Below are 10,873 nucleotides of genomic sequence, written 5' to 3' on the forward strand. Positions count from 1 at the left end.
ACTTGTAAAACAGGTAGAACTTCTGAGCGCTCACGCAGCGTCGTCATGGTTAGTCATCTCCGAACCCAATTTCTCAGTCTCCACGGTTTGTCTTGTTAGATAGAAATCTAATTAAGCACAGAGTAATCATAACATCATCAGACCCGGTTTGAATAAGCAAGTACCGCTATAACTAAGTTTCACTGCACAGGTTTCCACAGTTCAGGACTCTGAAGGAGCAGAGATTAAGCGCTGTCAAGGTTTAAGTTTCTTAAGCAGCAAGCCTGCCCACTGTTTTTTTTTTAGGTATGGTTCTGACTGATTTTCTTGAAGCATATGGGTTGGTCGTATTTTTATTTGTAATCTGCAGCGGTATTACGACAACTCATATGTACAATTCAGAGAAAACAAAGAGAGTAAGGAAAAAAGCTTTCCAGGTGTGCAACACCTTTCCAGGTGTGCAACACACAAAGCAACACCACCATCAAGGCTTATTCTTAAAATCAAGGCTATAGACAGAGAAACAAGCTTCAAAAGTAACTCTTCTGTTTTAGAACATATATTCAAACTTATTTGAAAAAAAAAAAATCCCCACACCCCTAAAAAACCCCCCCAAACCCAATCAGCAGCTCTTCACTCCTCAGAAGGCGCGGCTTCAAAGCCACAAGCCTGCTTTTATAAAGAAACTTACTCTCACTGGCAAACGCTCTACCTTGACACTGGAGACCGTTCCACACAGGCAGGCTCCTTGTCGGCTCAGACCCACAGCGAAGCCAGCAGAGCTCACGAGAGTCGCAGACTTGGCCTGCGCAGTGCCTCACGACCTGAGACACAACGCCCCTCTACACTCTCACAGCTCTTTTACGTGGGCCGCGCAGCCTGTTAAGAAACCTGCAGGAGGAGCCACTAGAAGTAGTCAAACTTCCGACCTTTCAGAACACTTGCTGGAAATTTCTAAGTGTATCGGTTACAATTCCGCTCCTCTTTTGCTAAGCCACTTCTGTTAAACGATCACGTTGCCTCAGTATTTTAAATAAGTGCTTATGGGAACTTTGGTTATAATTCTTAGCGCGGTTTTTCCAGTTGTTGCTGTAAGAAAAACCACAAATAGTAACAAGCCTGTTAACAGCTACCTTTGAGATGAGCAAGAACTCAGCTGACTGAAACCGAGTCTACTATAGCCATTTGTTTATCATTTGCATTTCTCTCAGCTCAGACAATGCAGATGTCGTTTTGCTTTAGTTCACCAACTTCATTTTCAAAGTCTCGGTTGTGCAACGGTTTATTTTTTTTTCTCAGAAATGATAAAAGAAGGATAATTTGATTGGACAGTTTTACTCGATAATAGAAACTTTCCTATCAACCTCAGGCTGTATAAACTCTGTGGGGAAAAACAGAGATTAATTAAGTTGACTTTGTCCGGCCAGGTCCACTTAAGTCACCTACAATGTAAGCAAATACACATTCCCCATTCCAATTTTTCTTTCTTTTTTCTGAGGGGTGGAAAACCCCCTAAGAAATTAGCCAAAGTTATTCAAAAAAGAACAGGTATGCAAATGGAAGATTGAAACAAAGGGTTCTTGCTGTGGTTCTATGCTCAGACTGCTTGCCTCTGCGCAGCTTAGTTCGGGTCAGTTTCTGTCCATGTACTCTTCAAGGCGCAAAAGCCACTTATTCCAGTACTGCGAGCACAGATCGGGATCCATGAAATGCGGATGCGCAGGGGAGCCGTTCTTATAGGCAACCACAATGAGTCCGCAGCTAACCTACAGTTAAAAACAGACGGCTGTCAGAAATTCAACGTTAATATGCAACTTCAACCAGCAATTCTAAAAACTAAACCTCACAGCAAAACATCATCATAACATACAAGAACCGTAAATAAGAAATGGGGAACAAAAAAGCAATAATCTCCAGCATCAGTCTGAATGGAAATGGTTACCTAGCTGTGTTCTGACACCTTTCGTACTTGACAAACAGCTCTAATCCAAACCCCTCACAGCCACTGGGGCGAAGAGAAAGCAGTGGGGGACAGGAGGCTAATAGCAGAATTCCAGAATTACTGCCTGTATTTCACTCTGTAAGGATCGTGTCTGTTAAATGCGTTTACTGGTAAATGTGTTAAATGTGTTAAATGTGTTTACTGGCCTCTATAGTATTCTAGAAAGTCCTTTGCACAATCTATGAAATACTCTCCTCTCTTCTGCTTTACATTTTCCCCCTTCAATGCTTTGTATTGAAATAACAATGCTTCAGGCGAAGCAGACCTGGCTAGAATTGCATTTGGAGTCTTTAAAAACAGTATTCCACTGTCTTCTGGTTAAGTGATTGTCAACACGCTGCTTTCGTCTGAGGAAACACTGTACACTTCCAAACGCTCTAAGTAAATCACTTGGTCCCTCGTTTGCTAGTGGGATGTAGCAACACATGATGTGAGCAATGCCCTCCCACCCCATTTCCCTGTTTGCCGGCTCGTTTGCTTTACTTCTCCTCCCCCTTCCTGCTCTTGACACAAGCAAAAACCACACAGAACAAAGCACTAGGGGTTGCCCAGATGCCAAGTCACTGTGAGTTCATCTGACCTCCTAAGACGCTGAGCATCTGTCGGTCCTGCTGAGCAGTTCCTTAAAACCACTGGAAATATGCTGCTGACAGGCCACAGCAGCAGGATTAGCACGAGCAGCGGAGTTATTTCACAGTATGTCAGCTTAACCTGGTCTAAGCCCGGGCTGCCTTGTTACAAATCCTACCAACAGTTCCACGCTGGACAGCAGGTGCTAAAGGCAGTGGGTGGGGAGAGATGAAAATAAGGTAGGCGCTGCTGCTTGTCTTGGCAGGTAGCAGGCCTACTGACCTGGAAGTCATAATTGGCATCATGATTTATGGCTCCAATATATGCCGCAACCTGTAATGGGTTGTCAAAAGTATTCCTCAGAAACGGCTTTGGTTTCTCCGAAGTTTTCCAGTCGATCACACACAACTGGCCTCTGCATAAGAGAACAAGATAGGACAATGTTTTAAACTTAAGTTTAGTCATAGTAAGAAACAAGGGATGGGAGAGCAAAGAAAGCTGTATCACTCTCAGCCTGTTTCACCCTGATGTCATGTTGCTCATCATGAAGTCTCTCCCACACGGGTAGTTTAGATCTCAAAAATCAAGACTTACTAATATCTGCTGCAGTTCCGGGCAACTGGTGAGGAACACTTAGCCCTGCCCCAGTAAGGAATTCTCCACAAGAAACAACAGCACTTCTGTCATCAGCTTCATCCAGAGGAGTTCGTCCATTTCACCCCTCTTACGAGACCTGTCCAGCTTCCCCCCAACAGCTCACCGACACACCTGGGACACAGCCTCCCACGCGCCACGGGGCACCACGCAACACCGGCATTACCAGGTTTCTTACAGAACTAGTACCTCACCGATACTTAGCCACACAGTCTACCAGGCCCAGGTACTGAAGAGTCTCATGCTGAACGGCGCTTTCCAGAGCTTTCACTTCGCTGATATCTTTTAAGACATGTTGCACACTTGATAAGTAGCCGGAAATAGCAACATCTTCTCTCTGCTCCTTAGTTGCCGTCTCTTCAGACAGGAATATAGATTCCAAAGCTGCATGAAAGAGCTCTCCTTGGAGGAAAAGATCTAAGAAAAATGTGAAAAACCCCCACGTTTTAGACACTACTACTAATACCTGATGGACTTGTATTCTAGATATTACACAACATAGCTCTTAAACCAGTCCTGCTTTTTGTACTGAAAGCTTGAGGATGTGGGGAGGAGAAGGGAATGAGACAGAAAAATAAACTGAGTGTCAACAGTGAAATTGGTTCTCTCTTATATTAATGCTTACTTTACTTCTTTGCTCTCACTAATTACTCAGAAATAAAATATGATTTTTAATTTATTGTTTATCCAAAGGCATTTGTGAATTTCTATGAATTAAAAAATATTATTCTGGGCTGCTTTTGCTGCATTTGCTTCTTCTGCAGAACTAAGCTCCTCCTGAAATGGGTGGGCATAGTTCTAGGCGTAAGGACTTATCTCAGAAATTATTTCAAGAAAGATGAATTTTAAATGGTTATGTAAGGTTTCTTATGCCACTTTATTCACCGAAGTGCTTAGTAACTCACAAAGCATAAACACAGGATATTCAGTTTTAAAAAGCACAATAATTCACGTAAGGAGTGCTTGGGTATTTATCATCCTTGCTACGAGAGGCCACCTACTATCCCCTAGGTTCCTCCCAGATCCCCTTCAGTCCTACAGCTTGGGGGAAGTCACCTTTGTAGGTCTTATGAAATGAAAACCTCTAAATGCATGGCAATTTCATAGAAGAGGCTAAATATACTGGATAAACTAGTTACCTAAGAGCTTCAACATAAACAGCAAGACACATCATAGTTTTTTAACCACTCGAGATAATACACTTATTTCCACCTCGTTACAAAGTAGCTTTGCATCGGCAAACGGGCTCACTAACATCACCTGGAAAATACCTATTTGTAAATAGACCCTAGCAAATAGAGAAATAAAGGAGAGGCAGATAGGATAGAGCAAAGAATGTCTACAGTCCAATTCTCATTTCCCACACATTCCTGAACCCATTTTAGTGGTCCTAGAACAACGATCAGAGCTTAGATTCATTGATAACAAGTGCGGTCATAATATGCTCTCCCCGCTTGAAATGGAAACAACTTAATGGATTTCCAAAACACTTGGCTTGCAGGGCCAGATACCGCAGCTATGCTAGCACACCCCAGCCAGCTCTCCAGACTACCGCTTCTACTTTGTAATCACACCATGGTTAGACTTACTTTTAGTATACTCTGCAAAACCATCTTTTCCAAGTTCCAGTATCATTTTCTGCTTCCATCTTTCTAGATAAAAGGCTTGCTGCGGAGAAATAGTCTGCTGAAGGATACGGGTAACACTGGGGATTTTTGTTTTTTGTAAGGAGATTTTCACGGGGAGGTTTGAATCACTGTTGAGAAGGGGAATTCTCTTGTTGGGGTTTATTAAAGGAACCCAGTTCTTGGGAGTTTTTGTTTCAGCTTTAACTAGAGGTCTGTGTTTATCCGGTGGCCCGTATAACAAATTGTCTTCTTCAAATATTGTCTCTGGTGTTTGGGCGCTGGTTTTGTAAGATGTAACAGAGTAGACCAAGTTCTTGTATTTTTCTTGGTCAACTTGTTCATAACTGTTCAGTTTTTTCTTCTTACTGTGAAGACAAGTGGAGGTAGCCAGACACATATATGGGAATTGCTTTTGGCAAAAAGGTATTTGAAAAAGCATTTCCAGTTTCCCAGGTTTCCTGGACAGTAGCTGTAGGAATTTCATTCTGACAAGAAGCATTTGTGAGCAGTTAGAGTTTTCTTTCTTCTGTTAGGAACAGTTTGTAGGTTACCATATTTTCCCTCTGTGGAAAAAGAAATCTGTGATTTCCGGAGTCATAAAACTCCACCATCAACCTATTTTTGCCCTTTGCCAAACAAAGAACCGCTGTGGTCATAAAGTGCCTTCATACACTCATACCACCGAAATTCCTTTAGATAAATAAAACAATAAGAACCAATAAGCAATGAAAAGAGGAAATGATCCTGAAAAGAACTGGTGCTGGTCTGCAAAATCAGAAACAGGGCAAACGCATAAAGATGCTGCAAGGAGCAAACGCTGCAGCAGAGGATGCTCTTACAGCAACAGTACCAGAACTGTCATGAAAGGAGACACAAAAAACTGTTCTGCAACAAACACTCCCCCAAAAGAGGGAGGGGGAAATAAAAAAAAAGGCTATGCAGAAGAGAATGAAGCAAATCCATTGTCGTGAGGTATTAAAAACATGTAAGTTCATAGTGGATGCCCAACTTAAGAGGATTGTGGGGACAAAGTACCTTTTGGAGAATAAAAACGCATTTTTCTTTTGTGTATGTAGGAGAAAGCAGACAGCGGCAGTACATGCATACTGAAATTGGGAGACCCGAGACTGGGAAAGCCAAAGAGAAACCAGATGTACTGCAAGTATCTTCAGATTTAAATAAATCTTTTAAAGATCAGAGTAAAATGTAAAAGTATTTTTCTAAACAGAGTTTGAAACGTAGTTGTGTTCTAAGACACTTAGGAAGTTTAAAAGCAGAAACAGTACACCAGAATTATTGTTCACAGCATAGCTCTCAAAACTGCAGTGCTAAGTCCTAGGAAAGTTTATGCACACAGATAAAACGTAAACACTTGAATAGTGGCATTTAAACCAACACTAAATACTTGCAGAATTGAGGGCCTGTTCTCCTACTGAAAGTTATCTGCTTACCCTTACAAAGCTCCCTTCCATCCGCTGCAAACAAAGCACACAGGCAACGCACACTGCCAACTAACATCACCATTTTGTTCCTGAAAATACTTTAACGCTACTCTTTTCTTTCCCACACTTCTTACACAGCACTGCATGCACTGCCCAAACCATAGGTGCCACAGGAAACAAAAACGTAGTAGGAGGGGTTATATTGCATGGACAGATCCTGCGCTCATGCAGAACTGCAGTGACACCAACGTGTGGGTGCAGGCATCTGTCACACGCAACAGTTTGCAACAATAAGGCTGTATCGGCTCCAGCTGATGAGACCAAAGCATACTGTAACAAGAGGCTGAGACCGTGGACTTGGGTTCTATAAATACCATTCTTCATCTGTGAAAGACAAAACCCTCCAGCTGTAGACGTTTAATCAGGAGTAGGCAGATACACTGCCTTTTTCTTTACCGGCTTCACATTTTCACCCTAACTTTGTACGGTTTGGGCAAGTAATACTGTTCTGTAACCTGATGGCATGTAACCTGATACAAAACTAACCTATCAAAAGCAAATCTGAACCAGGAAAACAGAGTTAGGTTGGATCAGAACTTTGCATCATGTAGCAGTGGGATTCTGCCCCAGTACCAGGTGCCCTACAGCCAGATTTGCCGTACTGTTGTTAGATGGTCTCGCTCAGTCTTTAGTAAGGGTTTCCTAGAATTACAGTGCATATCAATCAAAATGGTTAATGATTTAAAAACTGCTTCATGGTCCATGAGAGAGTAATAGAGGAAAATAATGAAAGTACCAACTGGTTAATTCTCCTACTGACTTTTTACAGTCTGATTAGATAGAAAGCAAGCTACCTTACAAGGGAAGCCTTACCATTTAAGATACTTTGAATGTGTCGCTTCCCTTTTTTAATCATTATATTATACTTAACATTGAACCAAATCTAAATCTGCTTTCCTTATCCAGCAGAACTGGGCTAGGTGGAGTTGCACTCGTTTTCTCATTTTCCAGTGTTCAACAGCAAGAATGGACATGACTTTCACTCGGAGCATCCTCTGACCTTCAGATTCCTGCCAAAACTACTCTCCTGCCTGCACATGAGAAAAGCACAGGCAGGTGCATTACGAAAGGACAAACCAGACAATTTCAACCATTTTATTGCCACAAAAGTATGCAAGTTTTGCCAAAAAATAGAACAACCTGCTTTAGACAGGTTACACAGCAGCAAGAAATTGGACTATGTTTTGTAATTTAAGTTCTGCCCCGCTTCGTTTCTCGGACATGTGAGGAAGTTTTACAAATTTAGGTGAAAGATAACCAAATTTTATGTTACCTCTCATTTCTTGTATGATGTCAAAAAGCTGTTTCTACAGCTTGCTAGAAATTTGTAACAGCATGAAGAGGTACTTTTTATGAAGTATACAGGTTTAAATTTTTCAGTTCTCCTTGGGTTTTCAGTCAGTGAATAGTCTTCACTATTACTACCAATTGTTCTAATAAATTTATATTTAAGAAACTCCTCAAGTTTGTCATTTGACTATCATAAAGCAGCTCACTTCTGCAAAGCTGCTATGCCAGAATTTACAGCAACTCATTCCTCTCAGAAGACTATCACATTTTTTAATAGATTTTTTGGTGTTGGAATGGGATCTGTTACCTGATGGGAGTCTGCCCCTTACTGAAAAAGAAATAACGAACGATGTTAGCACATTACAACAGGTGTCAGTTTGCTGCAGGAGGTAACAAAAAACCCCAGTAAAAGCAGCAAAGGGGTATAAAAAGGCCAGGCTTTAATACCGTAAGCAAACTGCTTCACCATATTTTTTATCATAAAAAGTAATGCAGAAAAATTAATCTCTCCTCTCTTGGGGTTTACCTCTAAATAGAGCTGCTGAAGCTGTGATTTAAAATAAAACAAGAAAAAAATACTCTTATTCCAATGTAATAGTGTCCAAGCTTGTAGTTTCTCAGTCTATTGTTTGATGACCATTAATATGCTTACATAAGTGTATTAATCAGAACAGAATAAGCGCTAGGTCAATGACTGTGTATTTGTTACATTAGCCAGAGCACAAAAGAAAAAGTTTATTTGGCTTTGTGTCAGCTGCAGGAAGCAGGACGATACCTGATTCAGCATAAAGTTCACTTGTAGCAAGCTGCCCCCTCAATATTTTTTAAGGAATAAATTTACACCAGATCAGTGCTCTGAATCATGGGGCTATTAAAAAATTCAGTATTATGAGCCTTAGAGCTAATTTACTGCAACACTGATGCAGTGTTTCAGTAACGTCTAGTATGAATTTTAAATTAGCAGCCTGTTTTTCTGGAGTAACATCTGTGGAAATGTTTGTGCAATCTATGAACTGAACCACCAGGAAAGGGAGAGTTTGTCAGCTGCTGTGCTGTTAAAAGGAAAGAGGTTCTAGGATGGCTAAGAAATCAAGAACGCTTGTATCTAACAGAACAAAGAATCACGTGTTTTTCAATAAATCACAATGGCATTTCTGTGCAAATAACTTACATTTACAAGAAAGAAATGGAGTTGGAGTGGTCTGGATCTATGCTCGCACATGAAGAACAGAATTTAATTGGTATTTCTCTCTGAGGAAGTGCCTCCCTTCTCTCTGAAACGGTTTGTGTTTGAAGATTGGTGGAATTGCTTCAAGTGTTGCATGATGAGCCACACTGGAGAACTGAACACAAATAAAATAACCTGGGGGAAAAAAAACAAAAGCAAAAAAGAAGGAGGAATTTGCTTAAGTTTCTCAAGCTAGTTGACTTTGCAGCTCCAACAAGAACTGCACTAACAGAACTGAGGAAGTATTTCCAGGATAGGAATGAGCTGCCTAAGTGAGGGAAACAAAAAGGGTTACTCAAGAAAATGGTCACATCCATAAAAACCTTCCTCTAACTATGGTTGTAGACAATAATCAGTATAGCTTTTTCTCCACAGTCACCTATCAAGCAAACAAAAGCACTAGTTCACTTCAGAGATAATAATGAAGAGCACCACTAAACGTAGTTACAGATCTGTTGCCCTGTGTCCCTAATTTCAGGACAGCAAATCCACTGATGAAGGTATAATTTTCAGTTAACATCACAGGCTTTTATCTGGAAAGAAGTATATCTTCAGATATTTGATGTAAAAGGGCATCAGTAACCTATCTTCTTGGTCGGAATGACCACTTTCTCTTTTTGCTGATTACAGCTTAGTAACATGGGGCTTTGACAGCTATACCAATTTTAGGACTTGGCACACTTGCCTATTCCCTGCCCCCAACCTCTCTTCCTTGGTTCCTTGCAGTTTATAAGCTAAATCATTGAACCTACGCAGGTTAAAAATACACCTCCCTCTTTTGAGAAGTTAAGAGCATGAGGAAAAAAAGGAGATTTAAAAAAAATAATAATAAAAAAGAAAATAAAGAACAAGTCCACAGAGCTACACGGGACCAAAGGGACAACAAGCTTCAGCACTGGGAAGGGAATTAGTGGGAAACAGGGCTGTAACACAAAGTCAGCGTTTTTGGCAAAGCAGTCTGTGAAAGAGCTGGCCTGCCGTTGGTGACCAGCAAGTGCCCTCCAGCAGACAGACCACCTTTCTGCACAGGCCTGACACTCCCGGAGAGCGCTGCACAGCCTGGGCTTGTGCAGGGCTTCCCTCTCGCTCCCTCAGGGAGAAGAAGTCATTCCGGGAAGAGGCCCTGCTCGACGCCGGCCTGCCCCACTGCCTGGGCGGGCATGCCCACCCAGCCCCGGGCAGCCCCGCCATGAGGCCCGCTCGGTTACAGACCGGGGGGCAGGGGGGGGCACACGTTCGCCAGGCGTGCGGCTGGGGTGCAGGGGTAGGCCACGGAAGGAGGGAGCTGCAGGCCCAGCCGCCGGGGCAGGCTGCTGCTCTCCCTCAGCGAAGCCCGCGGCCTGGTGGAGAGGCAGGCGCTGAGGGAGCGCCCTTTCGCCGCATCACCACAGCTACCAAAGGCCGGACAGCCCCAGTCCGCCTCCCCCCGCAAGCTACAGAGCGCTGCAGGTGCCCACCGAAGCGGCCACCGCTTCCGCCGACCCGGCCCCGGCCCCGGCGGGGGAAACCCGGGGCCACCGCTACCTCAGCTCCGCGCTTCCCGCCACCGCCACGGCCACGGCCATCTGTGCGCAGGCGCGCTCCGGCCACGGCGGGCACTGCGCACGCGCGTGCCCCGCGGCCTGCCGGGATTTGTCGTTCTTCCCCCCCCCCAACAGCCCTGCCCCTTCCTCCGCACTGGGGATGGGGAGAGCTCGGCGCTGGAGCCCCCGCGAGCGGTGGTGAGGAGGGCGTGTCCCCTCTCTTCTTGAGCGTTCTTTGAAAGCCTCTGAAAAGAATAACCCAAATCTGCAAAAGCGAGGGAAAAAAGAAAAAAAAAAATTACGCCGCCATCTTGGATGAAGGCAAGCAGCGGCCTGCCCTCACCCAAGATGGCCGCCGCCCCCAGCGGTCGGGCGCCGCGGCCTCCACCGGGAGCCGGGCCCCGCGCGGGGGCCGCCGGGACGGCGGGGGCGTGGCGCTGGCGGCGTGAGGCGGCCGCCGCTCCGCCCCGGGCTATATGAGGCGGCGGCGGCGGGGA

General features: G+C 44.0%; 1 protein-coding gene across 1 annotated transcript; it reads right to left on the bottom strand.

Moving 5' to 3' along the window:
- Positions 1-596: 596 nt before the first annotated feature.
- MGME1 (mitochondrial genome maintenance exonuclease 1) lies at positions 597-10,412 on the bottom strand. The gene is made up of 6 exons (XM_059832955.1): positions 10,378-10,412; positions 8,797-8,988; positions 4,795-5,396; positions 3,400-3,622; positions 2,834-2,966; positions 597-1,745 (listed from the first exon to the last, which is right to left on the bottom strand). The coding sequence occupies exons 3-6, from the start codon at positions 5,330-5,332 to the stop codon at positions 1,611-1,613; spliced, it is 1,029 nt and encodes a 342-aa protein (XP_059688938.1). The 5' UTR covers positions 5,333-5,396; positions 8,797-8,988; positions 10,378-10,412; the 3' UTR covers positions 597-1,610.
- Positions 10,413-10,873: the final 461 nt, after the last annotated feature.

Source organism: Gavia stellata, chromosome 37 (assembly GCF_030936135.1).
Source record: "Gavia stellata isolate bGavSte3 chromosome 37, bGavSte3.hap2, whole genome shotgun sequence".
In the NCBI taxonomy this organism is placed as follows: Eukaryota; Metazoa; Chordata; class Aves; order Gaviiformes; family Gaviidae; genus Gavia; species Gavia stellata.